General features: G+C 34.5%; 2 protein-coding genes across 2 annotated transcripts in view; both read right to left on the bottom strand.

Annotated features, from left to right (window-relative positions):
* The window catches only part of LOC120344038 (E3 ubiquitin-protein ligase ubr3-like), a 39,871-nt gene extending 26,854 nt beyond the window's left edge, over positions 1-13,017 (bottom strand). Inside the window, exons 1-16 of the mRNA XM_039413121.2 lie at positions 12,760-13,017; positions 12,313-12,494; positions 10,073-10,251; positions 9,104-9,248; positions 8,176-8,327; positions 7,408-7,517; positions 6,782-6,934; positions 5,984-6,062; positions 5,248-5,450; positions 4,473-4,632; positions 3,920-4,106; positions 3,582-3,649; positions 2,952-3,086; positions 2,090-2,303; positions 1,013-1,195; positions 263-369 (exon numbers count right to left, since the gene is read on the bottom strand). Of these exons, the coding sequence (XP_039269055.2) occupies positions 263-369; positions 1,013-1,195; positions 2,090-2,303; positions 2,952-3,086; positions 3,582-3,649; positions 3,920-4,106; positions 4,473-4,632; positions 5,248-5,450; positions 5,984-6,062; positions 6,782-6,934; positions 7,408-7,517; positions 8,176-8,327; positions 9,104-9,248; positions 10,073-10,251; positions 12,313-12,494; positions 12,760-12,905 (2,403 nt within the window). The 5' untranslated portion in view covers positions 12,906-13,017. The remainder of the gene's footprint in view (positions 1-262; positions 370-1,012; positions 1,196-2,089; positions 2,304-2,951; positions 3,087-3,581; positions 3,650-3,919; positions 4,107-4,472; positions 4,633-5,247; positions 5,451-5,983; positions 6,063-6,781; positions 6,935-7,407; positions 7,518-8,175; positions 8,328-9,103; positions 9,249-10,072; positions 10,252-12,312; positions 12,495-12,759) is intronic.
* On the bottom strand, positions 13,005-14,939 carry LOC120344039 (TBC1 domain family member 7-like). The gene has a single exon (XM_039413122.2). The coding sequence runs from the start codon at positions 14,537-14,539 to the stop codon at positions 13,649-13,651; it is 891 nt and encodes a 296-aa protein (XP_039269056.2). The 5' UTR covers positions 14,540-14,939; the 3' UTR covers positions 13,005-13,648.
* Positions 14,940-17,610: the final 2,671 nt, after the last annotated feature.

Genomic DNA, 17,610 nt, shown 5'->3' with positions numbered 1-17,610 from the left:
TGTCATATTTTTTGTTTTTTTTCGTTCTCCTGAAATATTTCTGAGTGTCATGTCAGACGTAATTCCCTACCGAGTAATGCACCATCAAAATCACCAATATGTATGGTTTTACTAGCCTGGAGGGGAGTCTCCTTCTGCTTATTTAGGTAAATTATATTAAAAAATATCCTAAAAAAGGTTGCCAATTGTGATCCAAAAATAGAACACCACAAAACAACTGAAATTTAATTATTTATTTATCCATCTTAGTTTAAAGGCAGACCTGTTGAACGTTTTTCTTGTACAGTGCTCTATGTGTTGTAAAGATAGGATCATATCTTCGCCATGCTTCATCACGTAGTGAATATTCCGTTTGTGTCATTGCATCACCTGAAAAGTATCGCAGTATTTCATGAGTGGGAATGACCAAGTCCTAGCCTTCAAAGCAGGGGTGTGTAACCTTTAATACAAGAGGGCCAGATAGAAATAACTGGGTGAAATCGCTTGCCGCACCTTTATTTAACATAGGCTTTCTAGTGATTGCAGGCACAAAATTTATGGTTGATAATCTTATACCAATGTTCCCTTCGCACACAAGCTAGTTGTTAGGGCATTGTAACGTCATAGATAATGAATTGGACTCGGGTATAGCCTTTGCAACGCAAGGGGATTGAAATTACTAAATTAATACTCGTTCCGCGAGCCGCAAATCATTCAAAATTGGCACTTCTCCGTGGGTCGCAAATCATTCAAAATTGGCACTTTTCTGTGGGCCGCACAATTTTTTCTTGAGGGCCGCATTTGGCCCACGGGCCACAGATTGCACATTCCTGCTTTGAAGCGTTGACTTAACGATGACAGCATCACAGATGTAAGTCACTAACCACTACCTCACTCAAGGTGTAATGAATTGCATATGCAGGCAATGGCGAACCGGAAAGATCCTTGTCCTTCGAAACAACATTAGCTCCCTAGCAGTGGATGATTGTACAGAATCTAGTTCAGTATAATATCGGAGTATAAAAAACCAAACCTTCAACAGTGACAGACAATTCATCAATAGCTTTTGTCAGGGGTTCCGTGAAACGTTTTGATTTTTCTCCAGCATGCATATCATGACATTGCGGAATATGTTCCATCAAACCACTGTGAGTCCAATTCTGCGTACTAAGCACTGCTACAAGCTCATTTTCAATGATAGTTTTGTCTGAAATCCCTGGGAAAAAATGAAAAGGGTGATTATAAAAAAATAAACTGTTAAATATCAAATGACTTAGTACTCAGGGCACTAGGATAATAAGCTGCTGCATTTTTCCTTATCTCCTTCTACTTCATATGCATATGTGACCTTTGACACAGCGATGCTTGTATGAGATAGTATTAAAGCAACAAAAAAGAAAAACATATCAATTTCCACAAAACGAAGTAAGTATATTTGTAAGCTTTCGTTATATCATAGTCCAACTTTCCCAAACAAAACAAGATATAACCTAAATAAAGATGCCTGGGAGGAGGGCAGCCATGATTTTTTTACAGGAGGGTTACAGCGAAATTAAAAGTGAGCCAAAAGTGCAATTCACAACGCTGTCAGAAGAACTAAAAATTGTGTGTAGTTCATAGCAAAATGCTGTTAAATGTAAAATTTCAAAGTGCGTGTAGCTTGACTCCCTTTGCCAGACGGCGTTCGGGAAATATTTGCTGGTTTGTTTGGTTTTTGGTTTGACGTTTCTGAATTTACAATACGATATTGACGGGCTTTATGCAAATTAGAAATTATAAAAAATATGATAGGCTCAGAAAGAAAGCAAAATTCACCATGACGCAAAGATTTATCACATTCATTCTTTGTCTGTTAGCAAGACCCGTAGGTAAATTTTGAAAGAATTCAAGAGATTGTTGTAGCAACTCGCAGTGCGTAAGATACATATCACAATTACTACAAAGATAAGTGTCATTATCAGAGCCAACTAAAAGAGATAACCTATCCCAAACACGACCCCGTAACACCCGCTGGCTGCGTCCCTGATGCCTTGGGTATGTTTAACATAATCATTGCGCTACGAGACCAAATACCATTCTAGCATTAATGAGCATGAAAATAGTAACCTACCCAATTGAGTTTGGATACTGAGCACAGACAACAGAAGAGTGAAAGCTGATTCAAACATTCTATGGAGTCTATCAGGTTCGGGTTGTCCTTCTGCACCATGAGAAGACTGTTGAATGGGTGGAGTTTCTGGTTCAACTGTCAGACAATTTGTCACTCGACAACGATCGAAAACGGATGAAACAAATATATCAGGACTCATGTAGCAGGAAAGAAGCTGAAAATATAAAATAATTATATCTTAATTTGGTTGCTAGGCTGTTATATATAACAACCTAGTAGGTGCTCAGGTGAGATCTCTGCAATTATTTTAAGCCTGAGTCAGTTCAGGGTGGCCAAAAGGTAACATGGGCCGCCAGTGTTGAATCGCAGATCCGTATAGACAGCTTACTGTAGAAACCGGTTACCAAAACTGCCAGTTTAATTTGGGCACTGCACATCTCGTTGGTCTCCTTGCATGAATGTTAAAACATGTTCACTAAAATTTTTTAAGGCTTCCCCAGTTCAGGATTATAGAGATGGAAGATGGCTTGTTCGAAAAATATTTTCTCCAGAGGGGGTCACTTAGTATGTTTTTTTTATCAAGTCTGAGTCTGTTTTGTATAACTCAGAACCCACAATATTCACGAGATAATAGTATATGATTGACAATATACAAATTTTCACAAAGCATAAATGCACTGCAAGAGCAGATCACATTTAAAAGCATCGACATAAGCGATAAAAATTAATAAAAAATAATTAGAAAATAATTTGACATTTCAGATATAATGAATATAATGTTTTTCTCAGAATTTCTTGGACCAAATTAATAATTTAGTTTCAGTGCTTGGAAGACATTACCATATATTTACAATATACAAACCTGAAGCATAAATAAATCAGCATCAATGAAAAATGTGCAAAAGAAAGATTGTCTGTACGCAAGTTGTTGTGTTGACATGTTCAATCCATTACGAACCCACATGTTGCATTGAATCTCGTGTGCTGTGCATAATACCTAAATGAGAAATATTTATATGAACGTAAAGGCCTAGTCGTTAAATCGTTAGAGCTAATTGTGTCGGAATCGCAGATTGGTATCTTGGTTAAAATTCCTTGTTCACCAACTCACCCACGATGTAATAAAATGGACAGGCCGAACCGGAAAGATTCTAGCCCTTTTAAAAATAACAAGTCCATACATTTCAGTCGCTACTTGTCTTGTTCGGAGCAAAAGCCGTGAATAAGAGTAGTTTAACAAAAACATCGTTTTCTCAAACTAAATTGATATAGGAAAATTAATGATATTGAAAAAAAAATTGGCCAAAAATCGATAAAAACAAGATGGAGGAAAATATTTTGTGTGTATGTGTACACATTTCTAATACATCCCATCAGAGGTGGTTCACATAACCTCCCATTATTATACGGTTTCCTTCACCAATCATTTTCAAAAAAGATTACAATACCAAAGCGAAAGCTAAATTAGCAATAATAATGAAATAAACTATACCTGCATAGGATGTCCCAATAGTCTTCTGGCCAAATTCTGGTTTATGTCCAAGTCACTGATTCTCAAACCTAAAACAATAAAAAAAAATTCACATTGCATGGTGGTCTAGTGGTTAAAGTGTTAGACACAAGTTAAAATCTTGAGTTCAAATCCCTTGCCCCCTCCTCATCCAGGGTGTAATAAATTGGATGGGCAAAGCCAAACCAGAATTATTCCGGTCCTTCCAAACTATAGTACCGGTAGTTCCTTACCTAACAGTGGTTGCTTGTGCAAAGCCATGTTCAGAGCAAAATGCTATAAATACACAATACCAAAAAAAATAATGAAAACAACCTTACCTTGTCTGCCGATAGCATTTGCCACGAAAAGGGCAAAATATCTGTGGATCGGATAATGGAAGCTAACTCTGTGGAAAGGTATTCCAGTGCCTTTGGGATCATCTGCACCGAGAGCGTCCAGTAGTTCAATAATTGTTTCTTTACACATTTCGATCACTTTCATAGAAAGATCAAGATTACTCGCATCCTGTAAGATTAAAAAAAAAAAACTTTGTTAAAAAAAATCGGTTTGTAATTTAATATCCATGTACAAGGTTTTTAAATATGCTTTAAAAGCATTTTAATTTTTTTAATTAACGTTATTGATTTGAAAGGAATTTTTCCAACTTAATCAAATTCTAGAGTAGACTTCTTTCAATGACAAGCTGGCCAGAGAAAAGTGTGTTACTTGGGAACAAGGGTGTAGCCAGGAATTTTCAGATGGCGGTCAGTTTTTTTTTATATTTCTAACACCCAAGTTAGGTCTAACAGCTAGCATCTTGAGGGTCAAATACAGAAAAATGATTTTTTTTTACATTTCATAAGGCATTCGGCCATCAAAAAAAATTCTCACCCTCAAAACATCCAATACAACCCACAAAGGTGAAGCACAAGCCTCTCTTTCACTGTAGAATGCAAGTAATATGTTTTGCGGATCATATTCAATATGTCTATCAGTTTGTCGAGTTGTTAAATTCATTCCACTGAAGCATGTCAGAATCCTCATCCATATTCTGAAAGTTAATAAATCTATTTCATACTTCTATACTGTTAGGAAATACAGAGTACAGACTTAACAGAAAATACAGACATTTTGATAGCCTTTATTAGGGGGCAAGATTGATCTATTTTACATATTTATACACCTTTTTCTCCAAAGAAGGCTCTACACACAAGCAGCCTCTGAGGAGATACGGTGCAGCTATAGTTTGAAAGGTTCAAAAACTTTCCAGTTCAGAATTTCCCAACTATTAATTGAATGGTAAGCACATTGATGAAAATTTCGCAAAAGAATAATAAACTTCTAGTATTGTCGCTTGATTTTATAGGCTGCTTAGTCATGCTTTTTGCTGCGAACAAGGTCATGTATAAGCAACCACTGGTAGAATGACCAGGTGGAAATAATCAAGTCTTAATTCGATTCAATTGCTATGCTGAATTTCATTGCTGGTTAGTTGAGTAAAAGAAGGACAAGTTATTAGATTTAGATGACCCGAATAACTTTGAGTATATGAAAAACAGTGACTCAAGTTGAGTTAATGACTCGAGTCTCTACAAAGATGACATACTGTGATACGCTAACCAACAAGTTTAAAACAAATTAAAAATCAATCGATTACAGAACTTACTTCAATGAATCATCATTGTTCAAAAACAATCTTGCAACTTCATTGTGACTGAGACAATTCACAAGATCTGATACGATCGCCCAGTATGCATTATTACGCAATCCATCACCTTGTACTGACACTGTTTGATGGAAATCAGATTCTCCAGTCTTTGAATCGATAAGTTTTTTTGTCACCATGAAATTGATGGAAATCATGAACATCTGAAAGTTGAGAAAAAAATGAATTGTAGTTCTCGACAATTAATCTGGTCAGCCAAACCAGATTACTTGTAATGGTTATTGTAGCAAAGTAGTTCTCATACTTTCATAATCTGTGGCCACCAGCTAATGACTTTACACTTTTTCCTTCAGTGTTGGTGTCATTTTAAAAGGCAACAAATGAAAGCAAAAAGATAACAACCAAAAAATTATAGTCAATTTACTTTGAATTAATTCAGTGGGGACCTTTGTTTGTGGCCCCCTACGATGTCTGAGGGTCTATTTTGATAAAACCTGTTTTAAAACCCTTTTCGAAAATACCTCTTTAAAGATATTTCTGTACAAAACATATAGATCCTAAGGATGGCAAATGAGATGATTGCTATTAGTGTGGATGTCTGTTCATACTAATATGAACTATTTGGGTTTTCGAAGTATATCTGGTGTCCATTTTCAAGTTGAGGCACTTTGTTCACAGACAAAAAAGTTACTAAACACCTGCCTGATCACTATGAAATAGTGAAACGTGAAAATACCTCTAATAAAGCTTCTTCTTTAGCGAGTAAATATGCCAATTCACTGTTGCTGAACAATTGGACAGAGATGTGAACAATCCTGAAATAGGAATAATATTAATAACAAAATGGAAGTCAGAATCTTCACTTTTCAAACCTATACATAGATGTTTAAAAATCGATCAAAAATTATTATAAAACTATACTAGACAAGGGGTGGGCAAATTACAGCCCATCGTAGTGTTTTATTCGGCCCCCTTGTGTCTGCTGAGATTACGACTATACTTTTATACGCCTATACTAATATCAATTTCCATTGAGAACATCGATGAAAATAATGTAATAATGGCCCCAATTGTTACATTGTGCTTTTTATTATTATATAAACGTTAGCCCAACTGTTGGACTAGCTGTTGTGAATAATCTATTTTATTTGTCCATAGTTTTTCATATTGAGTTTGAGGCTCCGGCCCAGTAGCAAAGTCTATTATCTGTAACATGCCTAGGACTATAACATTCCTCTCAAAGAACTGTTAGTAGCATGGTCATTTTGAAGTTTTTTTAATTTTTTATGTATGTCTATCCTATGATTCTGTGGTGTGCGTCTTGTGTAGTAACTGTGTCTTAGATATGTTGACCCAGTGGTTTATGTGTGAGACTTTTAAATTTTAAAACGTTTCATATATTTCATTATGAATGTTTCATCCATATATTTTCCACGTTTTTTTCAAGGTGGGACGCGATACTTGACAAATTTTGAAAAGGGTGCGGAGCCAAAAAGTTTGAAAGCTGCTGCACTAAAGAAACAAAGTAATATACCTGTTTGAGTAATCATCAACATGCAACGCTCCACTGAGTGATGGAGCAACAAAAATATAATGCTGAACAAAATATCGAGCAAATTCTCGCTTGATTCTTGCGTCGGGCAACATGTTTAGAATAAACAAGATCAAATGTTCTGGAAATTCAAATCTGGAAATAAAACGATCACATTATATTATTAGTTTTACAAAGTAACAAAACCATAGCTAATGTACTCGGTATCAGTGATTCTCTAAGTGGTCAATAATGTCTCCTGGGAGACTAGAGCGCATTCTCGAAAAGTCAAAAATTATTGTAAAACTTGTTTTGCTTATGAATTGTACCTGAATAAAAAAACAGTATGAAAAAATTTCTATTCAGAATGATTGAGTGATAAATCTGATTATACTATGTGGTATTCTGGGAAAGAAATTCTCAGATATCTTTACTACATTATTGGTTTCAACCTCCTCGTGCTTGTACATGTTAGTTGCTTTATTTCTATTGCTGTGTTTATTAAACTTGGTTTCCTACATTTATTTTGAAAATAAACCGAAGAAAACTTTCGAACGGCATATTTTCAATGCCCAATGTCCACTGATTTTATTATCAATTGAAAATAAGGCATAGGGTAGCTTTATTACCTGCAAACCCAGAACATTAATTCTTGCAGTAGGTTCTTGTAGACAAATTTACTACGACTAAATCTCTCTTTATCCTGTATTTCATCTGGTATGTAGCACATTGGTAACCTCTGTAAAAATAAGACAACTGTTAACTCCTACTTTTATAAATGTTTTTAAGAAGAATCTTATGAAAATCGATTCCCCTTCCTCCATTGTTAAATAATAAGCATCAGTTTTCCAGTTTTCGAACCATTGCAAAAAATAATTGTTTTTAATTTCTGCAAAATATATATTCATAAACCCATTTGAATATTATCATGAATATATACATATGTAACCCTCTGATTCTAGAAAACTTCTGCAATCAAATATAGTGCATGGAAAACCTTGTATTAGTTTTTGTTTATGAAATTAAATTAAATTCATGTCCATTAGTGTGAATTACACATGCTCAAAATATTTGGTTCAAATAAAATTTGGAAGAGCAAATTGATTGGAAAAGCTATGCTATACATGCAGATAGCTGAAATTACAACCCTTTCAAGTATTAACGACAAGTTTAATCTTACTAATTGAATTCAATCGAAGTATTAAAAATAGAAAAAATTTCGGTAAAAATTGCAAAAATACAAAATAATCAGGTAGTGACATAACATACACCTACATTTAAATAAAATAAACAAATAAATATAGCAAAGTAACACGCATAAAATTCATATTTCTAAAATTCAGTTTTTGGCACTTTTTTGACAAAAAAAGTTCAGGCTTTCTAATAAAATAACATACTTTGACGGCTTCGGGAAGCCAATTGAGACATTCTTCGTGATAAGCTTTCATATCTGGAGTAACAACACCGCCAAAATGTTGATTGGCAGTTAGTTTATGGTAATAATCTTCAGACAACAGAAGATCAGCAACCCAACTTCTCACTGGTGAACCTGAAATTTGGTAAAGAATTTACCATAGTGCACTTAAAATAGGACATTAAAATTAGATTCATCCAATACTATTAATAACTTAAAATTAAATAGATTCATTTACACACATATTCAGAATCTAACAGAAATTAGAATATGCATGATGATGAAGGGGTACTCCCGTAGTGTGTGTACCAGGTTAGGGTTAGGCCATAGTTTTATTATGATTTTTCTTATTTTAGTTTTATTACGAGTTCAGAGATTGTCTGTGTTAGCCAAGTGAATATACCACCTGCACATAGGTTTCAGTCCCTTTACACAACTTGATGTAAAGTAGACGAACAAAATTAGTTTCATCCATATTGGTACACACACTTCTGGAGCGCCGATGAATGTTATGAAAAGATGCTGTACGAAAATATTTTTTGAACTCAATGGCTGAGCAGTAACTGTGTGGCATTGCAGGAGGCACATCTTGAGTTCAAATCCCATGCCCACCACCTCACCCAGGGTGTAATAAATTGGGTAGGCAATACCAACCACGAAGATTTTGGTGTTTTAAAAAATAGTAGCTTCTTACACAGCACTGTGGTTGCTTGTACAGATACTTGTTAGGAGCAAAAGGCATGAATAAGCCTTGTAAAGCCGTGTAAGCCGTGTAAAAACATACCCCCACCTTTAGTTAGTACTGGGAATCTCTTTCTGACAAATTTGGCAGCAAAAATAGTAGTCATTCAAAATACATTTATTCCGTAATTCGAATTTGAAAAAAAAACAGGAAATATGACTAAGCTTACCACACTTGATTGCTTCAATAAAAATATCAAGACTTTCACAAAGTGGATCTGGAATTTTTGATGGAAAAGAAGACTCCAGAATTGAATTTTTCACCAAATAACGAAGACTGTGAAGGAGCATGATCAGTATTCTTTCCATGATCAACTGTCAAAAAAATTTAAAAAACAATTTTTTAATTAAAAAAGAAAATACACCAATAATTTGATGCTCTAGAATTCTGCCTCTCCACTATTTTGTGGGTGCGGGAGCCTAGCCCCGCTAGCCGTTTAAGCGTCATACTCAACTATGATCTAGCTCAAGGTGCACTAAAATTTGTAGACAGTGCCAAACCAAAAAGTGGATTAGGTACATTCTTTGCGTTGACTCAAAGTCATGAATTTACCTTGTTTTTATTAGTATTTTGTGAAAATAACAAAATACAAATCCATAGCTATTTGTTAAAAAAGGATTAAATTTAAATTACTTAAATGATTATTAACACTTTTGAAATCGAATATAAATGTATTATTAGTGAATATCTGTAATAAGCATGGAATTTTTGCTTCGACAAATATTGGACCAGACCAGCATTTTAGCTCTATTTGTGTACAGAGCCACGAGTTATTAATGTATGGAAAGCCAATAGGATGACTTAATCAGATGAAAAACCACAGCCTCTCATCTGGTAACCAGTCCATATCAAGAATGGGAATAGTTGACGTTTTTTTTTCAGATACATGGACTTGATGGTGGAGGAAATCGTAGCCTGCCAGTGGTTACGTAAGCCACCCCCCATGGTGAGGAGTCAGTAATCCTCTTGTATAAAATTAGCCCCCCATTAGCCCCCTGCTTAAAATAATCAAGGGTGCAATGACAAGCCTATTCCACCCTGCACACTTTGCCGATTCAATAATATATGCCTTTAATGAAGTGCTATTTTTGCTCAATTCAAATTTATCAACAAGAAACATTGTTGAAACCATTCTCACCTTAGGTAGAGTCAGGAGACTTGCTGGCAAGTCATCAGGAACAACTCTGTTGACTCCATGTCTGCTACAGAAACCAGATTCCTTCATTACACTTGCATCACCACAATCACATGCTCCACCAGCCTCACTTCGAAATATGTTGTATTCATGACCTTCATGATTTCCTTTTTCAAAACAGGCTGAAAGAAATATATAAATGTTGCTTAATTAAAAATGATTGTATACCGGGCGGGCAAAAAAAATATTACCATTTTCTACATTCAGAATGTTAAGAAAGTAGCTACTTTTTTTCGCCTACCCTGTATATAGGTAGTATCAGGCACTAAAAATTTGGCAGCATCCAATTTGCTATGCTTAAGTAGTGCCTCAGCACGATTTCAAAAAGTGCAGTTTTCTTATTAGTGCAACTTTGAAGTAATTTCTGGTGAAAAAAAACGGCCACTGGTCTAGGTCAGTGAAAACTTTCTTGTGTTGCTGCACACTAATCTTGTTACGGTAACAGTGCTAATTTTGTTACGTTACATATCAATTATTAAAAACTATGCAGAGAAAGTTATCTGAAACAATTTTCAAATCAAATTAATGGAATAAGGAGGACATACAGTGCACCAGAAAATGGGGGCCTGTTGTTTAGATACAAGTTGGACGAGACTGTTATTTTCTGAGCCATACTTCTGGGTTCAAACAACTATCATTTTTCTTTATCAAAGCCGAAAATTTGACTCGCATAAGCAAGTTGACTTCGAACAATTACGATATGTTATACAATGTATGTAGTATCCTGTTGTACATCCAAATGTGAAGATTATTTGAAATGAATAAATAACTTAAAAAGAAAAGTCTACATACGATATATTTTAATTTATTCCGAGCACATATCTCTTTCAAACAGTTTGGGAAAGTTTGGAATCAATTTATTTTGCAATATTCAGTAGTTATTACCTGATTAACCACCAATCAATAAATCACATAGAAATTGGTGTAAAAATTATGTAACATTGCAAAATAATATATTAATGTTGCTTTATTTAGGTACTTGAATTTATCTTAGCTATTCTCAGTAAGAGCATATTGTTACAACATTTTAACAGTCCTTTATTTGATCAGCAAATACAATATTTCCTCTATGGTGCAATATTTACAGTGTATAAAAGCTACAAAAATATCGGGCAGCTCTGGCTTTATCAGATATGGTAAGCTTGGCTCCGGCCCTAATATACATCAAGACAGCCCTATATCGATATCTCATTCAATAAAAATTAGGCATTTAGGCATTTAATATATATAAAAATAATTAAAAATTTAATTTCATGATGTACCATAGATAAAGATAAATAATGTTTTAGTTGGTTAATATTTTCTACCAAATAGTAAATAAATTGTTTTAGGTTCGACTGTCAGATGTCAAAGGTTCAAAATGTACAAATTCTTTCACATGTGTTTACATAGGAAAAAACTTGTATGACGTTATTATTACATGTCTTACAGCATGTAGAATGTATACAATTTTTCATTGAGAAATTGTCGAAGTGACGTTGGGCTGAACTTCAATTGATTGAATATAATTTGACTAATTTATCATGCAATAAGATGATGAATTTCGAAGATGGATGACATCAGTTTTGTTTACATAATCTATTGCCTGTGTAGGTATTATCTAATGTAATGAATAATTAGATCATTTTTGCATTGGTGTTTGGAAAGTGACTATAGAACAGCCAGATTGTGATTGATGAAATGATGTCAATTATCATAACAGTAAAATAATTTGTCATGTGAGTAATCTGCTCATTCCGGAAAAAATGTAAAAATACTATATTTTGATTGTGAATCAGTTATACAAACAACTACAACGGAATATTAGTTTGATTTTTTCTAGCTCGAGTGTATTGCACCAGATGCCTAGATGTATGTGCTTTGAATGTGTGCAATGTTTTATCACTTCAAAATGTTGTGAAGAGCCCACACTCATACTGTTGCATTGGAAAAGAAAGTAGCTTCAATAACAAGATTTCAGCAGAATTGTTATACCTTATGGTTATCAGCAATTTATATTAAAATTCAAGCATATGCTCTAATTTGGGGTGAAAAAGTTTTAAATTGCTATATAGTAAAGTCAGGAATATACAATACTGAATGAAACTCCCATATAGCAGTTAGTGCTTGTACGAGTCTTGTCATGCGTGAACGTGTGAAAACTTTTCTTAAAAGAACTTAAATATCATCATATTCCCACTTACCAGCACAGACTGACATGCAAGGTGATGTTGCACAGGTCTTGCATCGATAAGCAACAAAATCTTTTGTCCAGACGCATCCACAGTATGGTGATTTGTCATAAACTGAAACTTTACCACAGAACTCTTCAAACGATTTCTCAGTAGTGAAAAGTGCTTTCACCCAACCAGCTAGGTCTTCTCTCCTTGAATGCAAATTATAGGATTTATGTGAAATTGCTATAAAATATATCAGATCAAATCACTTTTATAATCTTCGATTCGTGAAAGAATGAATACAATTTATAATTCATCTGCAAAAACTTTCCACAAAGTTAATATAAAAAAATATCAAATAATTATTGTAAACTGTTACCCTACTTTTAGCATATACATAATATCATTTTCTATATATTCAACAAAAAAGTCAATTGAGTACAAGTAAAGTTACAAAGTCAAAACTAGCTATACCTTTCAATAAAAGCTTGATGTTTTGGTTCCATCATCAAATCTAATAATTCACAGATCAAATATTGACCTTTTTCCCGATCTCTGACGAAGAGATTCTTTAGCATTGTAGCAGAGGAATCAATGGGTTCCTTATGCAAGTACGCCATTTTAGCACGGTAGTGTTTCAACTTCCTCAATATCAAAATATTTGTTGACTGAATTTCACATGTTTTGTTGCATTATGTGTTTTAATAACTTAGTCCTAACTGTAAATAAGTAAGAAAAAGTAACAATACAAGGTAAAATTGTCACTCTCCAACATAAAGGTTCCCACGCACACCCATATGCATAGATTTGAATCATGGTTACGGTCTGTAAAATTTTAGGAATATTATTCATAGGAGAATCGTTCTATTGCACCATCTTTCATTGTTAATCTGTAATATTTTGGGGATTAACCAAGGGAAATCCCTATTTGATTTTTCATTTTCATTTTAATTATCCAAATTGTTAGACATGGGCAGGTAGGCATTCTTGGATGATTATTCAGAATATTATATGATAAATACATAGCAATTAGATTACTATATTATAATAGATGAAAAAATACTATCAGTAAATGCTGGTCACCCCCAAGTACCTCAATAAATGATTCCAATATGTGGTATTTTTTGATAAAATTTTTCATACAATATATTGTACACTAATACATTATCAAGTACAATCTAATATTGTCCAAAAATAAGTTACTTAAACATTTTAAGTTTGCTAAATTATTACTAATAATCAACCTTTTTTGCCCCTCATTCACTGCAAACAAAACTTTTGATGCACTTTTCATTTCACTATCGTGTAACCTTGCTTTGAGTAGACTTTTACAAAAATTGATCAAAATATAATAAAAAGGATTTTATTTTCCAGAATTTTTTGCAGCATGTCTTTGCCAAAGGTCAACACCTTTACACGCAATTACTTCACCAACTTCCTCTTCATAAGGTATTTCGTTCAAAGCATCTAATATCCCCATGATATTTTCGAGTCGTAATAATCTTCTTTCCATTGTAAGGAGTATTTGAACAGCTACAAATGGCAAAAATGTGAAATAACCACTTATTAAAACATCCCATACTCGTTCAAGTCCACCATCAGTTTGCAAAGTACCCGAAAAGCATCTAATGAACCATCGTTTATAAGGAAGACATGCTAATGCTTGAATTTTACTTAAATGTTCGTGTAACTTTGGACTCTCTTTTTTGAGAACCGAAGAAAACGCTTGACAAAATGTCATTTCATGTTCATCATTTTTTTCAAAATAACCCGAAAATGTTTCATATATATTGACAGAAAGCCAGTATCCATCTACATTATCATCAGTCATTTTACAAACAGAGGACGAGATGTCTAGAAAAAGGTCGTGCCATTTTTCATGATAAAGATGCAATCCAAACTGTCCAGTTTCGAGAATATAAGCACTCAAATATATATGAGGCCGACTCGTCTTGTCATCGATTTTTCTCATAACTTTCAGAGCATGGTGAAGATCTTCGTATTGTTCGCATCTTTGTTTCATGACAAATTTATGAGATTGTTGATGAACAGGAAGTACGTCAAGAAGAATTTTCCATATCAATACTCTGTACATGGCAGGAAGAGGATGGAAGCTGCAATATTGTGCTAGTTTGTCTTTATCTATTGTATCATCTTTTAACAAATTTTCCAATGCCTTCTTATTCTCGACCACACGTACCCCTCTCCCAAAATAGGGGGCACGAAAATTCCTCTTGGTTGCAATATCGGTCATTATAACAGCAGGTTTTATTAACGGTACGGGATTATTTATAAAATAGAGCCCAATGTTAGCTGTTTAATATAAGTTTCATTTTCTGTTATTAATAAAACGATGTCTTTAAAAATAGCTCCTTCCTAAACTACAGTACCTACCACACATGTCTCCGATTCCAAGATTAGCCCCCAAAATAGGAGACATCATTAATAACAGTCTGTGCAAAAAAAACGCAAAGGTCAAAAAGGAGAAAACTATGTTCGTTATAACACTGCAAACTCACATTAGGTACCGTACTCCATGCTAATCACTCGGATGCCAACTCCACAACTCATATTGATAACCCAATGGACGAGTCGTCGAGCGAGAGGTTATGCCATATAAACGCCATCTACCTTTCTCTTCCTAGAGATAGTTTTAAATAAAATATGAAAAACTTATCCTGAAAATCATAATATCTCAACAGACACAGTAGGTACGAAAGTTGCAATCGGGACATTGAGTGGGTCTAGTCGACTTCGCCACTAGGGGTTAGGGTGGAGGTTATCGTTGGGCCTAGACTTGGCTGTTCTCTTGGATTTTATAAAAAAAAAATTCTCCCATCGAGGAAGTCAACACCATAATAAATTTGAGTCAGAACAGATAATGCCTACCCAGTAATTAGTTTATCATTATTGTTAACACATTTTTATAATCCCACTGACAGCAGGATATTACAAACAGCCAAAACTAGTGAAGAAATAAAGAGTGATTGTACGGGTTCACGCGCACCCGTTATTGCAATATCGTGATAATCATTCCGGATAAGTCAGAAAATTTGAAAGAAAATTTTGAATACCATCACTGACGTGCACGTCACAAAATAAACGCCTCTAATGTATAGCTCCCAAAAAAAATTGGTGACAAAAAATAATACAAGTAGGCCTATATCAACAAACCTTACTGAACAAGATAAGTATAATAAGTATAAGTATAAGTTTATTTCGACTCCATAATCAGCATAACAATACATTTGACAGATAAAAACAAATAAATAAAAACTGATTATGAAATCAGGGGAGCAAACAAAACCTTAGATAAGGTTTATAACGTACAAAATATAAGATGGAAGGTTTTGCCGAGAGGAAGTGGTACGTGTTTACTCACCTAAAATTATTAGGTTATTTCACACACGCTCACATGCACCCACCAGCCACACACACACACACACACAACCACTGAGAATTTATTTAAGTAAGAATAAGACGCGATAAATTTAGGGTATACTATACAGTAAACAAAAAAAATAAATAAATAAATACAAGAAAAGAAAAAAAAAAAATTTTTCTGCCACACCATATTGATATTTTTGTAATGATTTGTAATGAAGATGACCAACAACGTAAAGACCTATTAACTTTTTTAAAATGTGAAAGCTCTCTGAAAAAAAATTCGACCAAATGAAAGCTCTCTGAAAAAAAATTCGACCAAATGAAAGCTCTCTGAAAAAAAATTCGACCAAATATTCAACTACAGTATCTAGTACGGTGTAAAATGGATCCCCATTCCACAGCTAAATTTTTCAGAGAATCCTGGAAACATCTCATAGCCTACTGCAGGCCTGCCCAACTTTTTTCGTCTCGCGGGCCACTTTCAAGTAACGAAATTCGTTGCGAGCCCCAAACGTTTGTACCAAACATTAATACCAGCTAAGTTCTGATTTCGGTGCAGGTCATTTACATAATAAATAGAAGGCAAGTTTAAAAATGGCGCGGCGGTGTGGCTCAACGGGCTAAGCGTTAGGAATACGCTCGCCACCGCACCTCTAATTACTCTGCGTGGGTTCGCAGGTTCGAATCCCATGCAGGGATGGTTATGTGCGAGAGGATTGCTGGACTCCTCGCCTTCGTTGGGTGGTTCACGTAACCGCTGGTCGGTTACGGCTTCCTCCACCACCAAGTCCATGTTTCCGAAAACAAACAATATAACTAATCCCATACCCGACTTGGAATGGTAACCGGACGAGAGGCCGTGGTTCGCCATATGGATAAGCCGTCTTATCGGCTTTCCTCTCCCTCGGGATAAAAATATGTAAATCCTATCCTAAAATCAATCAATTTAATTTCTGTTTTCTGGTTACTGAGTAGGGCTGGCAAATTATTCGAATAGTAAAATAGCAGTTTACAATTCGAATATCTGGTAATACGGGGCGTGGACAAAGTTTAAATGAGCATGTTGTGCACCACTGTTACGGGAATATCATGTTTAAGTGGACCGTTTCGTAAAATTTGAAACACCAATACAAATATTTAATGAAGTAACATTACAATATTACATTTTTCTGGGCGAATAGCCTATAATATGTACTGATTCGTGACCAATATGCAGTGATGCCATTAAGTCAATTTTATCAGAATTATTGACGGATACGCAGTGACGATATTTTCGAAATCTTATTTAACCCAAACGTTTGATCGTAAAAAAATACAAACATAAAAGGACAACGAGTCCCAGTATAAATTTATTTCGACTCCATAATCAACAGTAGACGATAGAATAATAGATAAGATAAAGACAAAAAAGGAAATAACTGATTATAGAATCGGGAGAGCAAACAAAACCTCAAGTAATGTTTAGAGCGTACAGATTTTAGATGGAAAGGTATTGATAAAAGAAGTAGTACGCGTTCGCTCACCCAAAAGTATAAAAACAAATTAAAGCACGAACGCATACACACACACTCATACAATCCTCGAGACATATGATAAGGTTGAAAAAAGCGTGCCTTAAAACAATTAAATTACTCGGTAAAATGAAAAATATAAAAAAAAAATTAAAAAAAAATGAATAAATTCTTTTGCCACACCAAATTAATAATTTTATGAGGATTGCCAAATTGGATACCGAATTAGTCAACAAGAGTTATATACTGTGGATAGAAAGAAAATCCTCAAAAGATATCGTCAAACTGATTATAATTGGGGTCACCTAATGCCAAATTGCCCAATCAGAATTGCCAAGTTGGATGCATGAAGAGGTGGGCTAGACCTGCTTCAGTCACCAAATAGAAACCAGGAAGATCTTACGTTGAAAATTTATTAAAATTTGAA

This window comes from Styela clava, chromosome 5 (assembly GCF_964204865.1).
Source record: "Styela clava chromosome 5, kaStyClav1.hap1.2, whole genome shotgun sequence".
Taxonomy (NCBI): domain Eukaryota; kingdom Metazoa; phylum Chordata; class Ascidiacea; order Stolidobranchia; family Styelidae; genus Styela; species Styela clava.
The sequence above is the reverse complement of the archived record's forward strand: the minus strand, read 5'-3'. Positions and strand labels throughout refer to the sequence as shown.

What these genes read in the sequence shown, in the direction of transcription:
- LOC120344039 (XM_039413122.2), bottom strand. Translation starts at nt 14,539, where the DNA reads ATGACCGATATTGCAACCAAGAGGAATTTTCGTGCCCCCTATTTTGGG.